Source organism: Vidua chalybeata, chromosome 13 (genome assembly GCF_026979565.1).
Source record: "Vidua chalybeata isolate OUT-0048 chromosome 13, bVidCha1 merged haplotype, whole genome shotgun sequence".
In the NCBI taxonomy this organism is placed as follows: domain Eukaryota; kingdom Metazoa; phylum Chordata; class Aves; order Passeriformes; family Viduidae; genus Vidua; species Vidua chalybeata.
Window position 1 is genome coordinate 2530541 of NC_071542.1, and position 18284 is coordinate 2548824.

The following is an 18284-nucleotide window of genomic DNA, read 5'->3' on the forward strand; positions in this document are numbered from 1 at the left end:
CAGACAGGGGAGAATGGAACCAAAAATCCAGTCAGGAGACAGCTCCTCGGGGAAGGGAAGAGGATTTTTACAAGGACATGGAGAGAGGAAAACCTACCAAATGTCCTTGCTGGCTAACCAGAGGTGGGAAGTATATGGAACACAAAACACAAATGAGAAATGTCAGTGCATAACCAGAATTCTGACCTGGTTAAACACAGCTGGGACAGCATGGACATCGTGGTATGTGCTGATGAAAAAACAGTGTCCCTTGGCAGGAATGAAGGGACAGAGGAAAATGTCACCGGACACATCAGTAACAGACGCAGGTACTTCACATACAATGACATGCCAAGCGACCTGGTGGCACCTCAGAGCTCTTCTGAACAAACAGCTGAACTCCAGATGTCCCAAGGCCCCTTTCAAGCTCAATTATCTGATGATATGGGGAAGGTCCACAAAAAAACATAGTGAAAAATAGCAAAATATTGCAGAAAATATTATCAAACCTGGCCTTGGACACTTCCAGGGAACCAGGGGCAGCCACAGCTTCTCTGGGCAACCTGTGCCAGTGCCTCAGCACCCTCACAGGGAACAATTTCTCCCTTTTATCTACTACACATCCAAAAATTGTAGAGGGTGTTTGGACAAGGAAAACACATCAGCATAATATGATATTCTACCTGGCAAAACAAGCAAATCCAAATTCTAGTCAGGTGATATCAAGAGAAGAGCAATAAATTATTTCAGGAATGGAATGGGAGTGACAAAATGACTGAATGAAGATCTTCAAAAATACACAGGTCACTACTGACAACCACAACTACAAGAAAGGCAGTGGGAGAGAGGTGGGGATGCCAGTCCATAGCACATGGTCAGGCTCAAGAAGTGCTGCAAGGAATGGCACAGAAACAAAAAAAAAAAAAAACAAAAAAAAAAAAAAAAAAAAAAAAAAAAAAAAAAAAAAACAAATAGATCTTCTGATGGAGGAGGTGAAATAATATCATGAAAATTGGAGAAAGGACTGGGCCAAACAACACAAAGCTCCAAAGCTCCAGCAGCAAAAGCTGCAGCAGCCAAAGAATCTGACTTCCACAGACACCAAGAAACGGCTAAAACAACATTCTAATGTGAGAAAAAATGAATTGTGGGCATGCAAACCATGGAGTCATTTATTTGCTGCTGTTGAAGATCATTCTAATAGCAAAACCAATGAAACCCCTGTGGGATTTCAAGAGAAGCCCTAAAGATAAGGCACACAGATTGCCTCATCATTTAAGGAACTTCAGGTCTTCATCAATAGACTGCCTAAAAATAAGAACCCTACAGGCTCACAATTACTCTTTCTAAAACAAAATCGAGAGCCACAACAAAAGAAGAATAAGATCCAAGGGTTGTGGTGAAAGAAAAGAGCTTGACAGGTTAAATAATTTTAGTTCCAGGCGAGGCTATCAATTACGGAAGCTCATGTGAACAAGCTATTCAAAGAAGATTAATGCACAGAGAGGACTGTCAGGATAAATTTATCACAAAACTGGAAGAAAAGAGAGATCTGAAAAACTTTTGCAGGCAACTCTATAGACAGTGACAAAGACAGCTGGTACCTGACAACAGGCATTTAGAGACAGGAAATAACCAACAATTTCACTGCAAACTCCTTGGGATGCGTGAATAGCAAAGAAAGCCCCAAAACCAGGGTGCTTGAAGGCTGACAGAACAGCAGACAAACACAAAGCACAAAGAACTTTTACAGACACAAACATGCAGCTCAAAGAGGTGTCTGGAGACAACAAGGGTGCATGGCAGGATAAAGGCAAACACTAAAAGCCATATAACTCCAAATTATCCAACACAAGCACAGCTCAGCACCAAGGCAGCACAGCTCAGGTGGCATCAGCACACCACTGACTCCTCCAGCAGCTGCTGGCCATGAACCTCCGAGGATCAGGAACAGGTTTTTAGAGGTCTCTCCACAACAGAGCCTTTCTTTGCCTATTTTTACTCTGTTTTTAAGAGCAGTTTGACAGTGCATTTAAGCCAGGGCCAACTTCAGAAGCTGTTACAGAAGAAAGAACAACACCTTGACAGAAACATACAAATTATCTAGAGATGTTTCCCCATGCTCCCCCAAAATAGGGGATTCTGTATGCAAACGAATAGGGCTTGGAGAGTTTTAAAATTTTTAACATCCTTATTCCCAGTGTATTTATGTGAAGGGTGAGACATACCCTATGCTTTTAAAAATGTTACTGAGAATTAGCCTCACTGAAATCAACCCTAGCAAATGTCATAACCTAATTTTTCCTTATTCAAAATATTTTTCCTCCATTTTGTTTCCTTTTCAGGGTTATTAAACTTCATCTTGAATTTTTGTTACAGAAAAATAAAACATTAATCAATCAGAGAGACCCTTGTGCCTTGCTACTTCTTACCCTTGCTGCTTTTGTGTCACCTTTCACTTGGGGCAATAGTACACGTTCTAATAGTTTTCAAAAAGCAATATTGAGTCAGTCAGAAACCTGAACAATGTCAGCACACAGAGCCGTCACTGTAGACTAATAAAGCTGAAATCTCTTGCTGATTGCACACTGGAGCAGGCAGGGAGTGAGGAGCACAGGCTGCAGATGTAACCATCACTCTGCTGACAGCTCGGGATTCCGAGCGAGCTCCGCGTTAACTTGTCAAACAGAATTACACAGGGATTGCTGGTGCTGACATGCAGAGCAGAAAGAGGGGAAAATCTGATCTGAGTCAAAATATTAACAAATGAGAATCCAATCTAAACAAAGTTCAGCCAAGTTTCTTGTTTAGGGGTGTTGATGCACTATCAGTATGGTGTCACTTTGTCCTTGTCTCACCATGCAGACCCTGCAGCCGAGCACCAGCTCATGGGATTTCAGGGATTTGGCACCAAGCTCCCTTCCACCAAATTCCTGTTTCTCCACAGATTAACTCTATCACCTGCCATATTTTCAAAGGCAAAGGTCAAGATGGAACATATGCTGCAAAGAGCTCCCATTTCTTATGATTTACAATAAGTTTATATTATTTTGAACTACATGAATATAACTTTACCCATGAACTCCATGCACAAAGGATATTCCCTTTGCCAGTTACAAGACTTGCATTGCACAGGATTTTAATTTCAATCTAGAAAACACAAGTCTTTTTCTGAGCAGTGCTATTACATCATTACTAAAACAGGAAGCTCAGGCACGAGTGCCACACATCTCCCAGTGCCCCCTCTGCTCCAGCTTCAGCAGAGCATTTGTCACCCTCCAGCAAGCACAAATAAGCTTTAACTGGCTCACTGACCCACAGAATTCGGGACAGGGATAGTATTAGGCACAATGAGCTGCTGGATTTGGTTTGATATAAGGTGAAATAAACTTGAAATGCAAAAGCTTAAGAAAACCTGTGCTTTTCAATAGGAACTAGTTTTAAGCAAGCAAATTAAGAGTCTCTTCACGTGGGCTCTGACTTGGTCATTAGATGTCAACAAAGAGCTTCAAAACAAGCAGGTCACATTCCCTCCTGTGGGCTTTCCCCAGGATTCCAGTGGTAATCCAGTTGCAGGCAAGTCCTGCCCTTCTCTGCCCTGGACATGGCAAGAGGGTCTGGAATTAAATCCCAATCTGAGACTAAAAATTTATGATAGTTTTGAACCTGGACCTTTGCCTTCAGTCCAAGAACTGAAGACCAATTCAAAGGCTCACATAGATTTTCTTTGCTACTTTAACTGGACAAATATGAACTGCAAGAATTGAGAATGACAAATAACACAGAACATTTATTGTCTTAAGTGTCTAAACACTCACACTTTCAGTAACAGCTGACAGAACCTGTACAAACTGCAGTTGTGTTAAAACCACCTTTGCCATTTACTTGTCATGAAGAAATGTATTTTGATCTAAGCCAATTTATGAAAAACATAGATGCTTTTTTCATAGAAAAATATATTTCTGCAAGGAAAATTTATCACCCATGTCACTTCCTGGCTAAGTGCTCTTAAGTACCCTCCTCCAAAGTCTCTCTGCTCTGAGCTTTTTTCCAATTCTGAGATACAGAATGTTCTTTATTCACCAAGATCAGATCAAGATTACTTTTTTCTCCTTGCTGTTAAAGGCAATGTGCAATCCTGGATAAAAATGTGCTGTTATTTCTAAGTTAACCCCATCTCCACAGAGCTGGGACAGTTTGTCCTGAGCTTCTCTCTCACTTTGGGATGGCACGTTGAGTCTAGTGAGAAATAAAACACTGCTCAGCTGTAATCTTTAGAGCTTGGCAAACATCTCAGAGGACATGAGCAAACAGAACCAAACAATCTGTCTACTTCCGTGCAGCTCCTTGTAGTTATGGCAAAAAAACAAAGATAAAATTTCAGCTCAAATTAATGTTTGAAAAAAATCCTTATCTATTCACCATTATTTATAAAGAAATAAGTGATTGATATTCAATAGCTAAGCACTCTAACACCCCAGAAGGAAACACAGCACACCTCTGGCTGCTGAGCTTTGCAGAGCTCTACCTTGAACTGCAAGCCCACATCTCTCCAGGTCCTGCTCCCTCCCACAGGGTGTGCTCAGAGAATGGCCTGGATAATGATTTCTTGGCCATGACTTCACCCACTGCCTACAATTCAGAGTCTGTAACGGAAACAGAATTCCTCATTTCTACCTGCCCTCCTCATCTGCAGCACCTTGGTGCATTATAATAATACTTTAAATTTATGGTAGAGAAATTCTTTATTAACCCATGGAGAAAAGGCAAAGCATGGAGATCTGGAGCTGGTGTCATGAGCTGCACCAGAAGCAGGATTAGACCCTGGCATCTCTTGGCTCAGAACTCCAAGCCTCAGGAACCACCACAGCCCATCCAGGCCTCCTGCAATTCCAGGGGCAGCTCTCCCAGTCATCAGTTTGGAAGCCCCAAGCCGGACACATTCAAGATGCAAATAAATCTTGAAAAGGCAATGTGGTGAGCTAAAAACTGGAGCAATCTCCCAAGAGAAGTCCATTCCCTCTATCCGATGTCTGGAGGAACTCTCAGCAGTGAAACCCGACCGAGGGCAGGTCCCTCCTCCCCACAGGGCCCATGTGACACCTGGCATGGTCACACTGACTTGGGGCACCTGACCCCACACAGAGAAAGCAACAGGAGCTTTGAGTGCACTTCTGAGAGTACCCATTTTGTCAATGACCTGCCCCAGCACAGCAGTCCGGAGGAGCTGTGGATGGGCAGGATGGACCAGCAGGAGAAGGGCAGCAGAGCAGAAAACACTGTGCTCAGGAACAAAGTGCTCGAGTATGGCTGGAATTACTCCAAGTCCTTCTCCCAGGTATCGACTCAAAGGGCCTTGGCCCACTCCAGCATGCCCAATTTGAAGTGGAAAAGCAGGAAGCCTTGCAAAGTCTCAACACAAAACAACACATGAAGCTTCACCGTGGCATTTCCAGAGTCACTTTTCAGGAACATCCTCCTCCTGGGCTGTGCTGCCCCTGCAATGTGCTCAATGGTTCCAAAGGAGATACTATATTTTTACTAAGTACATAGCAAATCCTTCTGGTTTCTGAACCATTTTAGAGTCTGACGTTACACATGGCAGGAGCATTTCTTAACAGAAGTGATTCGTCTGTACTTTTTCTAAAAGTAATTACAAAACGAAGGCTTGAAAATAAAATTTCTGAGAGTATTTAAATGAGAAATAATAATTCAAGGAGATTATTTAGTTGAGGTGAGAAAAAACAAGTCAGACACTATCAGCAAGTGCTTCTGAATTAATGAAACTCAGACACACCTGAAGTTTGTACCAAGGCAGTGCCACAGCTGCCTCATCACAGCCAAGCAAATGACACAAAGCTCAAAGCTAAGAATTATCAATTGCAAGGATAAGTGGAAGAAGAGGAAGAAAAACAGCTGGATTCACTTGAGGAAAGAAAATGACAAGAGGTGAAACAAATAATTTATTGAGCAGTCTCAAAATGGATTTACAGAGGAAATAAATCTGCATGATCAAACTCAGTGCCCTGTCACACTTCCCAACTTTTAGATCCTCATGTATCTGTTCTCTTAATAAAAGCTCTAACCAAGTCACAGTAACCAGTGACTGGGGAAAGATCATCCCGGCAATATTTTCAGCTCCTGTCATTATATTTTTTATTCAAATACATACATATTTATTTTTCCAAGATGAATTACAGACACAGATCTCCAAAACTTTGTAAATCTATTTTTAATCCATGTTTTACAGCAGCTTTTTTAAACCCTCTACCCTTCTTAAGATCTAACTAGCACTTAAGTATCAAAGACAGATTTGCATTTCAAAAGCCAATTAAAAAACAGTGTACCAAGGCACTGATTAAAGTGTTGTGGCTTTACATAAATTAGGCAGTTACTTGGACTTTCCCTATTTCAAATCCATCATAACAATGGGAAAATCCTACACATTACATGGACTGTATGACCACCTTCTCCCTTCACTACCCTTAGAAACTGGTGATGACAAACTCAACCTTCATTTGCTTGAATGAACCAAACTGTGGAGGCTCAAACTGAATGGGAAAGAGATATTCATATCCTCAAACTGCTGCTCATTAAAGAAAACTAACATTTATTGTTGTTTGCAGTTCCTAAAAATCGAGGATTTACTACTACAAGCCTGGTAGAACAGCAAACACTTTCCTACCAAGGTGTAGCACCACACAATTTCAAGTTACAGACTAATTCAAGTGTTCTTCACAATGGAATATTTTATCATATCCTCTGACTTTTTGAAATCTAAAAGCAGCAAAGATCAGTTTCTTTACAAGGCTCAGTTGCCACAGGACCTCTTGATCCTCACCCCTCCAAAAGCCCAAAGAGCAAAGTCTTCTCATGGATCATCACACACAGAAAAGGTCCTTTAAAGGCACGTTGCCAAGTGCACAGTGAAGCTGCCACGGCACGTTCAGAGCAGGGTCAAACACACAAACTGAGGAAACCCCAGCCAGCCTCTCTCTAACACAATTCCTTCAATCCCTGACCCAGCACTCCAGGCCCAGGCACTCAGCATATTTTGGGTTGAGTTTTTCATACAGTGGCTCGCTAATCAAACCCCTGTCACCCTACAGCAATGAAAGAGCTTCAGATTCCAAAACCCTAAAACTTTACATCCTTCAAACTAGAATATATAGAAAATCCTTGACAAACTTATCCAAATTTGGCCACCTTCCTACAGGTAGATTGCTCAGCATCATCCACCAGCTGTGCAGTTCCAAGACTGAAAATTCCAGCCCTGTATCCACATGATGGAACACAACATGTTATTACTGGATTTCCTTGCCCTGGCCTCCGTGACACACCAGAACTTGTCATTTTTAAGAGTTATTTCCTGAGTAAGAAGCTGCTAAAACATGCAACCTACACTTCATATGTTCCCTTTTAGAGATCAGGTGCATGGCAGCACCACACTACACAGAGCAGAGGAACCACTGCTCAATTAAGAGGAGAATTGGCTCCCTCCCACTGGAATTTTGAGGCCGAGGGGAGCCCTTACTATGCCAACAATGCCCAAGCTCACCGCAGCCCTAAAGCTGCCAATTAAAACAAAGAGTGGGAAGGAATATTAAAAATCACTGTTAAAACTAAGAGATTCAAATGAGGGCAAGAAAAGCAACAGGCTAAACCAGGATTTAAATATTCCACCTCTTATTCCAAAGCCTTCAGCAACCAAAGTGCCTTTCCCCCTACAAGAGGATTAAACTCAGCATGGTCTTGCCCAGCTCTTGGCACTTGTCTGGGGTGGTAAATAGGTTTTCACACACCCACATCTGCCAAAGCCTCTGCAGCAGTGCAGCCAGAGGATGCTCTGGGACAGGTTTCCAAGGCACAGGATGGCAAAAGGCAATGCACAACATGTGTCACCAGCATTTCCTCTAGTTCTGGGCAATAAAAGTACCATTTTTATTGCATGGAATTAATCAATAATCTTAACACACAGCTGTCAGGCCAATATGTGCCAAAGGGGCAACTGGTTGTGTGGGGAAGGTCCTTATTGTCTTGGGCTAGACTGTATCCTCACCAGAACTGCATTGTTGTTTGTTGTGGTTTTTTTTTAAATTAGGCTCTTGTGATTCTTTTTTTTTTCCCCAAGTACTTGGGTTCTTTTTCAAGTACTAAAAGGCTCTTAAAGATTCCATCATTTTAGAAAATATCAACTGAAATAGCACCTTCTACCTAGATAGGAGAAAATGGAAGTGGAAATTCAGCAGACATTTTGGCTTACCTTCATTTTTAACCCCATTAACCTCACCTAATGATCATATAGAGCAGGCTGATAGCAGAGGCAGGAGGCTGAAGGCTCTCATGTGGAAAGCAGCAGAATTAATCCCGACAGCAGCGAGGCAAGGAGGTGGTAATTGCTGGAGAGAAGTGTGGGAGAACTGCCTTTATTGTCCTCACTGCCAAGACGCTCGGAAATCTATTCCTCATTAAGAGATTCTCAAAGTCACTCTTTTAAGGTATAAAACCCCAATTTTTCTATTTCTGACATTGCTGATGTTTCACAACAATGCTACAAGCCAAGTTAATGGGAACAACATGTGAATACAAACGATGGAAGCAGCAGCTCTGGGAGATGCAGGAGCACCAGTCAGGAAGAATTCATTACCCCGAGACATTTATTAAGCAAAGGAAAAAAAAAACTGTTTGAAAAAGGCTGGCAAACATCATTAGAGAAACAAAGGAAAATCGCTTCACAGGCTTTTTTTCTAGTTGCAGTGCCTTAGTTTACCTTGTTTTTTTCATTTGATTGGTTTTTGAAGTCTCACCCTTACTCAGTAATTACAAGTCTCTTCCTGCTTTACTGTTTACAAGACACAAACTGACAATACCAAGCCCTGAGAAAGAAGCAAGTGACAGAACAGACCACTTTTCCCAGAGATAATCTTTATTTTTACCTGCAAACTTCACTCTCATTGCTTCCTACCCCCCAAAATAAAGCTATTACCTCTCAAGTATAAAGGGTACTCAAAATACCAAAGCGAGGTTATGACTTGGGCTATTTAATGGAAGATTGTATGTGTCTGGTTGGTTGTTACTTTTCAGGTTTATTTGTTCACACCTGATACTCAAGAAACATAAAAATACAACTCCCCAGGACTGCATTCCCTACCCATCTCCCAGTCCTGCAGGGATTGTACACACTGGTAATAGGAGCTTCCCAAATGTTTCAGACAGAGCAGGTAATTCTCCTCATACAAGCACAGAAAGTTATTTTAAGGTTATTTATACATAAAGAAAGCAAAATCCTGTTTTCTTCTCCCTTCTAAGCTGTAGTAAATCTCCATTATGATTTCAGACACCTGACACTTCTCTTAATCCATTCATTGCAGCTTTCCTGATCTCCAGCATTTCCTGAGAAATACCCTACATTAAGCTGCTTACAGGAACAGAACACATGCCAACTCCCAGCCAGTAAAATGAGAGCCACAGTCCCAGTTTCCCTGAGCTAATGCTCCTTGGGAAGCACCTCCCCATTTTTCCAAGGGCAGAACATTCCTTTCTGTGAGAAATTATCCTCACTTCCAAAAATTGTAAAGGTTTATTAAAACCTTATCAAAAATACAACAGAAGACTGAATAGAGAAAATATTACAGCACTGGGAGCAGAGGATCTTTCCTACCACGTGCTCATCCACACAATGGAGGTTTTGCCTTTTAACCCTTTAGCCCTCCCAAAGTTCTGTCCATTGACTCCTCCTTTGCTGCCCAGTGCTGGAGATCACTTCCTGACATTTTGATTGGAGGTCAGGGGCTGCCACAGCAACGAGCTGAACCTCCCAAATGTCCCAAACCCAGGGTACCCCTGATAACAACACAATGGGGAGTGAAACTTAACTATAAATCTATAAAACTTCTCTTAACATATATACATGATATTTGCCTTTTAATTGTGAGAGTCCACCATCACATTACTCATCTATCACCATGCTCTCAGGCACACTTCCAAACCAGAGCCTTACCTGCCACGGTGAGCTTCGCTGTCCTGCTCACGATGGTCCCCAGGCTGTCCACGGTCGCCACGCACTGGTAATATCCTTCATCAGGTTTATTGTGCTTGGAATGCACCACACTGTTAATTAATAAAGATCCATCTGGCAGCAGCTGGCGGCGGTCGTCCGACACCAAGTTGAGGAAAGAGCCATCCTTCTTCCACTCAATTCTGGGAGGGGTCTCGCACTGAGCCGAGCAGTTCATGATCACCGACGCTCCACGCACCGACAGCACGTCCAGGGGCTCCACCAGGAAATAGAAAGGAGTGAAGGTTCTCACAAGCGATTCTGCAAAACATCACAGAATTTTTGGGTTAGTTTTCCACGGTTTTTCATGTGTAATGAGCACAAGCACTGTTCACATCCTCCCCCCGAACACATTCAACCAGCTTGGTCTGTGTGACAGTGTTTTCTGCTTTGATTATTCTCATCATGGACCCTCAGATTCCCAGACATTTTCATCCCTAAAATGTATTTCCCTGCTCTGCTCTCAGCCTCTATGGTGTGGGTGCCCTCCCAGCAGTGCTGTCCTTTGCTTTGTGGAACCAAGATTGGGAACCATCAAGAACAACTCAGCCCTCAGGACAGTCTCCCAGTCTGAGTTTAACACATCTTGCAAGTGTGGTTTTTTTACTTCTAATATAGCCCAGGATAAACATGATTACTTTTCCATTTTAAGTATTCCCCAAAGAGTTCTGTAATTAACATCTAGTTTGCATTAAGAAGTGAATTTTAATTACTGTCTTTCTGGTGTATTTGGTCAAGCAGAACGATTCTGTGTCAATATCACTTTGACTTGTCTTAATTTAATCATCGATAGAAAACAGAAGACAAATTCTTCCAGAGGAGAACAGCTTCCTAATCAGCATAACACTGGGTTAAGAGAAAAGGGCATCTCAGTTTTTAAAGCCCACCTTAGAAATAACACTCATAAAACAATAACAAACTCCTGCACTCATATTAAAACTATGTCATCTCTCACCATTGACCATTTCATCTCACGGTCAATAAAAAAATGGTGAAATATTTTAAGACTACCTGACAGACAAATAAGCATTTAATAACACGATTTGTTTAATCAAGCCACAGAATAATTCTGGGGATTGAGGAAAAAGCACAAACTCTGAAGGAGACCTTTACTTGCAAAAAAAGGCTGTCCTGGATGCATTGCAGCTTCTCCCATTGCTTGGTTGTTTGTGGGGTTTTTAAAATCGGATTTACCTTCTAAAATGACCTTAATTAACAAATTGATGTGATTTCCTCTATCACCGAACTACACAGAGAGTCCCTGGTCTCCAAAGAGCCTCCAGCTTCCCCCCAGAGGGACTCCAGCCTTCCTGCACAGAGCCCATTGTCTCTGCTACTCACAATTCACAGCAACTTGGAGATAAGGCAGGAGTGGTGTGAAAGAAACAACAGATAAATGACGCTTTGGCAGCTGATAGCATTCAAAAGCTCTCTTACCTTCAAGAATTCAAAGAGGAAATAAAGGAAAACATTCTAGAAAGACTGACGTTTCCCCAGTGACCGTGTCAGGCTGGAGACCTGTTAAGTTGGGATCCAAATCCTTGGGATTGTTCTTGAAGATAATAGAGACATCCCCCAAAAAACCCCAAACCAAATACACAGAACAAACAAAAAAAAAAAACAAAAAAAAAAAAACAAAAAAAAAAAAAAAACAAAACAAAAAAAAAAAACCTTAAATATCTAGGAGCTGCTTCTGTTACTCTGGTTTGTACAAGGGTACCTATGTGTGGATGTTCTCGATTCTCTGTGCCTCTGAAATCCTGAGTGTCAGCTCTCATGCAGCAAAAGGCAGAGCAGAAACAAGAGCAATGAACAGCAGGAAAATCTTTGACCTTTTTACCCTTATAATCTCTTCCAGCACACAGAAACCTAAAGTTCTTATCAAAATTAAAGACTGAGCTGCACAATCCCTGGGCTTTGTTTCCAAGGGAAACATTTCCCCCCCACCTCAATTACAGGCTTCTCCAAGTTTTTCCAGCATAAATCCAGACCCCTAAGAGAACAAAATACACTGTTTTGAGTTTTGTTTCACTCTGGCTTTTCAAATACAACCCAGAAAACCTTTAAAAGGGGAATGGCAACTTTTTGTTTGCCCTGCCAGTCTCCAGTGCAGATTGGAGCAGATCCAACCCATCGATAGAGTAAAATTGTTCTTGCCCTGGAAGCAACAAGGTGTCCAAGGAAATAGAGCAGAGGATGTCAAGAGAGGTCACAGCAAGACCTAACAGCAGCTCCACAGGGATTATAAACCTTGAGGAAGAACGGGAAGCAGAGTCCTAGCCAGGCTTCAGAAGTACCAAACTCCTGCCAAGAGCCCTGGGAAGATACAGCACAAGCTGCTTTGTCCCAGGATATCACTGTGCTCCTGCACTGAATGCAGTGGGGACAAAATGTGAAGGGTTGGTGAATAACTCTATCCCAGCTTAAAGGAAGTTAAATCAGAAGAGAGACCATTTTTCCAGAGGATTGGCAGTTGGGGTTTGGGGCACTCTGGAGAACCACACTGCAGCCAGCTAAACTCATGCTGCCTTCAAGCCTCAATTCAGCACAAAAAGGGTTTGTACTCCCTTGACCTTAATAAACTTCTATTTCTACCAACGAGCCACTTCTCCCACACCATCAACCTACTGATAACTCATCTCGATGACAGCATCTTATTTGGGGTAGAATGGGTGTGTATTTGGTGCAGGGAGTCCTGCCCCTTTCCACACACTTACAAACACAGGCATGTACACACCACTGCCTCCATTTGTGCAAACACTGGCCAAGGAGCTTATGCTAAGGCATAAGTCTGTCTCCCTGCTCAGAAACAGGAACAGATAAATCTCACTCATTCCCACCAGGTTGGAGTTTATCTCTCCCCAGATCTGCTCTGGAGATGAGTGGCAGGGAGCCAGATGTGCCAAAACACAACAGAATGCCCTGGCACAGAGAAGATCTGAATGAGCCGCAGACACGGAGTCACTTCTCATGTCCTGGAAGGTCCACAAGCCCCTGACTCAGCCCTGTCAGCACACAGGCACTCAGGCTTAGCACTCCTGTGCCCATCCCAGGGCACAGGCACTCAGGCTTAGCACTCCTGTGCCCATCCCAGGGCACAGGCACTCAGGTTTAGCACTCCGGTGCCCATCCCAGGGCACAGGCACTCAGGTTTAGCACTCCGGTGCCCATCCCAGGGCACAGGCACTCAGGTTTAGCACTCCGGTGCCCATCCCAGGGCACAGGCACTCAGGTTTAGCACTCCTGTGCCCATCCCAGGGCACAGGCACTCAGGTTTAGCACTTCTGCGCCCATCCCAGGGCACAGGCACTCAGGTTTAGCACTTCTGCGCCCATCCCAGGGCACAGGCACTCAGGTTTAGCAATTCTGCGCCCATCCCAGGGCACAGGCACTCAGGTTTAGCACTTCTGCGCCCATCCCAGGGCACAGGCACTCGGGTTTAGCTCAGCAGTGTGGCACTGCTGACTACATCACTACCATATTGCCCAAATCCTGTTCTTGGAAGCTGCTGTAAGGCAATTTAATGCTAGACTAGCTGATTATTCCTCCCTAACTGTATTAACTTGCCCTTGGGTCCTCCAAATATTTCCACCTTCCATAGAACAGTTTGCCAAATTTGAACTCTAACCTTGTCCTCACCCTTCCCTAAGTGGTGTGAAAACGTAACAAACACAGTTTACACCATCAACTGCTCTGGGAGTGAAAGACAGCAAACACAAGTTTACCTAGAACACACAAGCACAAAATCCCCACAAAACAGTCTCCAACATCAACATCAGGATGTGGAGGAGCTCCTGGAGGAGCCTAGAGGAGGCCACAGAGATGCTCTGAGAGTGGAGTCCCTCTGCTCTGGAGCCAGGCTGGGAGAGCTGGGGGTGCTCACCTGGACAAGAGAAGACTCCAGGGAAACCTCAGAGCCCCTGCCAGGGCCTGAAGGGCCTCCAGGAAAGCTGGAGAGGGACTGGGGATAAGGGATGGAGGGACAGGACACAGGGAATGGCTAAAACTGGAAAAGGGCAGGTTTAGGTTAAATATTGGGAAGGAATTGTTCCCTGTGAGGGCGGTGAGGCCCTGGCACAGGGTGCCCAGAGCAGCTGTGGCTGCCCCTGGATCCCTGGTAGTGCCCAAGGCCAGGTTGGACACTGGGGCTTGCAGCACCCTGGGACAGTGGAAGGTGTCCCTGTCCATGGCAGAAAGTGGGACTGGATGAGCTTTCCAACCCACAGAATTCCATGATTCTGTGATTCTAAGTTTGGGAAATGCAAGTTCGCTCACCTCACCCATTTGTCCAGGAACTGATGCCCAATTAACTACTTTCATCCATTCCTACCCCCTACTATTAAAAATACTCTGGGGTCTTCTAGTTCTCCCGGTAGCTCCTCTCTGCTCAAATTCTCACAATTAACCATCAGTTCTGACAATGTTTCAACCAAGACAAAAAAAACCACATCACCCCAACGTGATCTGGCAGTATTTCACCATGAGGTGCCTCCAGCCTGTCCTGCACTGTTTTCTATGCAGAAGTGCATCTTTATAAGGCTTCAGGTGTGCAGTGTTAAGAACAGTAAATGCCAAGCAGCTGCACAAGTGGGAAGAAGCTTCCCTTCGTTATCCAGTTAATTTCTGGAAGACACAAGCACTCCAATATCCACCTTAAATCACTGAAATGCAACCTTTAACAACCGCCTGCCACGAGCTCATCAGAAATTACAGCACTTAGGAAAATAACTCCAGACAAAACCACTCTGATCTCAGTCCTACTGACTCCACATAAATCACCTCAAACTGGTGCACAGCAATGTGTCTCGAGATTTTACCAGCAGTGCCACAGATCTGACTGGGATTCAGTGCTGCCACCAGAACTGTTGAGTCGTGATGTTCTCCTGAGGATGAGCAGCAGCTGCAGCCCAAGCACAGGGCTCCAACACCACATTTCCCTTCACTTTGCAAAGAAACCACATCACATTTCACAAGGACCAAACACAACAACCATCCAGAATGAAAATGTGAAGCACAGGTATTGTTTCAGAACTCCTTTTTCCAAACAAGATGATAAGGCAGCCAAAAGCTGCCATCACAATTAGCTGATGAGCAGTACACCAGGCTTTGGTTTGGAAGGAGTCAAACGGGGCTTTGATGAAGAAAGATCACTCTGTTAGGAGCTGAGGAACGACGTGGCAACAGGGACAATACCTGTCCTTCTAACTCCAAGGCAATTTGGGAGCATGGATATGACACCCTTCAAGCTTGACATGCAAAACAGAAGCATTTGAGAAATCCTGATCAGACTGGCAGGAACTGTTAGAAAGCCCCTTCTCATATACTGGGAGTCAGCAATAAAAGCTCCAAGCTCTCTGGCTGCAGAGAGCACTTTTAAAAGGCTTCTCCTCAGAATTTAATTAATGTTCCCAATGGCCTCTATAATCCTAAAGACAGTGTTATGCCCTTCCTAACCCACATCATTACAAAAAGCTGCCTCCAGAATCAGCCAGACATAGTTTAAGTGAAGATGTTCCCCACATCATTCCCTGCAGGCTGCCAGCAGGAGCTCACAGGGAACTTGTTCCGTGGTTTTGTTCACATATTCATGGCTAAGGAGCACGTTGTCTATGTGGGCAAATTGCTGCATGTGGTAATCTCTAAATAAATGTATTTATTTCCAGCTTGGTAATTTATTGGCCTTGACAGCATCAGAAGCATTCTGCATTCTCCAATAACCAAAATTTATCTATGATATGACAATGTACCAATGTTTAGACAAAGATGTATTTTCTGCTTAATATTACATTTTTCACTTATAGGCAATAGAGATTATAGACCACCTGATCAAATTAAACTACAACAGCAATATACACCAGCCAAACATATTTTGATTTTTCTTTCATAAAGCACTTCCAAAGCCCAATCAAACACACAGTGTTCACCACACTCAAAAACCAAGGTCACATGTCTAAACTGTGTTCTCCCAATTCACTTCAACTCCTGCTTCACAAAAACTCTGCAATCCACAAATTATACCAGAGAAAAATTAAATTGCACTTAAGCATCAAGAAAAAAAGGAGGGAGTCTAAGAGCTACCCCAGACTGCAGAGTACAGTATAAATCCTGCTGCTACTTCCATAATTCCAGCCGTGGGCTGACGGTGGAACCTGGCAGAGCAAGTGACGGAATATTATGAGATAAGTAATGCCTTGTATAAATCCAGACTTTCCCAGACTGTGTAGATTCCTTTCTCCTTCAGCTCCAGCAGATTTCCTCCTCTGATGATTTAATACACTGTAACAAAGATATCCATCACAAAGAGTAACTCCTCTTCACCCCAGCATGGTTGGGAATTGTGGGCTAGAAAAGGTGCTTGAGGAATGCTGCGGTGCCTCAAATTCCCCTGCCCACAAGGGAAGGGGCTGTTCCGAAATGCCCAAGGGAGAGAGATCCTTTCAGGATGGAGGAGGACACATGGAAGAAATTCTGCCCTGTGAGGGTGCTGAGGCCCTGGCTCAGGGTGCCCAGAACAGCTGTGGCTGCCCCATCCCTGCAGGGTCCCAGGCCGGGTTGGACAGAGCATGGAGCACCCTGGGCTAGTGGAGGGTGTTGCTGCCTACGGCTGGGGGTGGAAATGGAAAATCCTCTCCAACCCAAACCACTCCCAGATTTTATGGTATTACTGAGCTGAGGTTTTTGACATTATGTACCAACAAGATCACAAAAATCAAGACAGTCGCTATAACAATGGCATTATTGTAACAGAGAAGGAGGTGATATGGTTCAGGACTTGGCCTCAGTAACTGAGGAGTATCCAGACAGCACAGCCAATAAATTAAACAAAGAACCAGTCAAGCAAAGTAAGCCATATTTTGCAACAATGCCTTCAGAGCTTTGTTTATATTTCCAGTTACCTTTCATTTGTTAAATAACAAATTATTGTTGGCTTAATCTTAAGTGACCTTCTTGATGGACCTCAAGCACAAAATTATATTTTAAAAAATTAGCCCAATAAAAAAGTATGCAGGAATAGAATTAAGAAGCCTCCAAATAGTGTGGTGTGTCTGCAGTAAATCACTGCAAGGAAGCATCCCTGCATCTAGTCCAACCACTCCCTCTGTAAGCAAAACCATCACCTCATATATTATTAAATAATGGCAAGAAAAACACGATAATCATCAGCAGCCAAATCCAAACACAGATTGTAATCTCGAAGATCAGATGTCTGTGGAGATTCATTTATCTGGTGTTCAGTTCCACAGCCTTTCAAACCCCTTGAGAGACCCAGACATTTTTACCTGGATTTGGAACACGTGGAAGTGATTTTATTATTTACAATTAATTGTCTCGGGTGCTGTGCCATGGCTCCCTTCAGCATCTGCTCCCAAGCACTGTCACACCAGGTCACAACCTCTCTGTCCTTTTACTGTGGGGCTGTAGTTCTGTTCAGCTTGGAAAACTGCAGGAGAAAAGATGGCACCAACTCCTCCTAAAGCAGGACCAACTGGAACCACTTCTCATGATAACCTTGGGCAACTTGTCCCAAAAAATCCCCACCAAGGAGGTGCTCCTCATGTCCAGTCCATATTCCCACTCTTAAACTGTTTCCTACTCACAAGGATTTAATCATTTGCCTTAAATCCAAGCTCAAGAAAATGAAAATAAAAAGCTGTCTACCAGCTGTGCTTCAAAAACAACTTCTGGTGCACTTTTTGTTCCTCCTGAAGTGCCAGGGAAAAAAAAAATCCTTTATAAGTACTAAGCCCAAAAATATGGATTTCTTTCAGGTTGTTTAAAAATATCCTTGGGTTTTACAGAATTCGCATGCAGCAGCTGAGCCCCACAAACCTCTCACCTTGTGCAAGGAACATTCTTTCAGGCCATTTTGCTTTTATAAATCAAAGGAAACACAAGTCAGACCATCTAACACCCTATATTTGAATTAAGCCAGTGAGGAAACCTCTCTGAAGGTCCCAACTGCAAAATTCCTTCTCGTAACCATTTCAGAAGGAGAGCTTAAAGGATTTTATCCACTTTTCCCTTTTTTTTGTGAAATACTAAAGCCATTTCTCTCATTTCAAGCAACTATCAGTTTTAATAACAGCAATGCTTCCTTCAAAAAGCACCTCAGTCCCAGGGGACCAGAGCTCCATTATTTATTTAATTTTTAATTCTTCCAGGGCCTGTTTTCATTATTTTCTCCACCTGGGCTGAGAAACACCCCTCCAGCATTTCTCCACAAGTTTACTAGAGGGCACTGTAAAGA

The 18284-nt window shown here is 43.3% G+C and overlaps 1 protein-coding gene across 9 annotated transcripts in view; it reads right to left on the minus strand.

The window, feature by feature from the left end:
- The window catches only part of NEO1 (neogenin 1), a 164371-nt gene that overhangs the window by 101873 nt on the left and 44214 nt on the right, over positions 1 to 18284 (minus strand). For all 9 annotated transcript variants that reach the window (XM_053955283.1, XM_053955285.1, XM_053955282.1 and 6 more), the window contains exon 2: positions 9980 to 10297. In XM_053955283.1, the coding sequence (XP_053811258.1) occupies positions 9980 to 10297 (318 nt within the window). The remainder of the gene's footprint in view (positions 1 to 9979; positions 10298 to 18284) is intronic.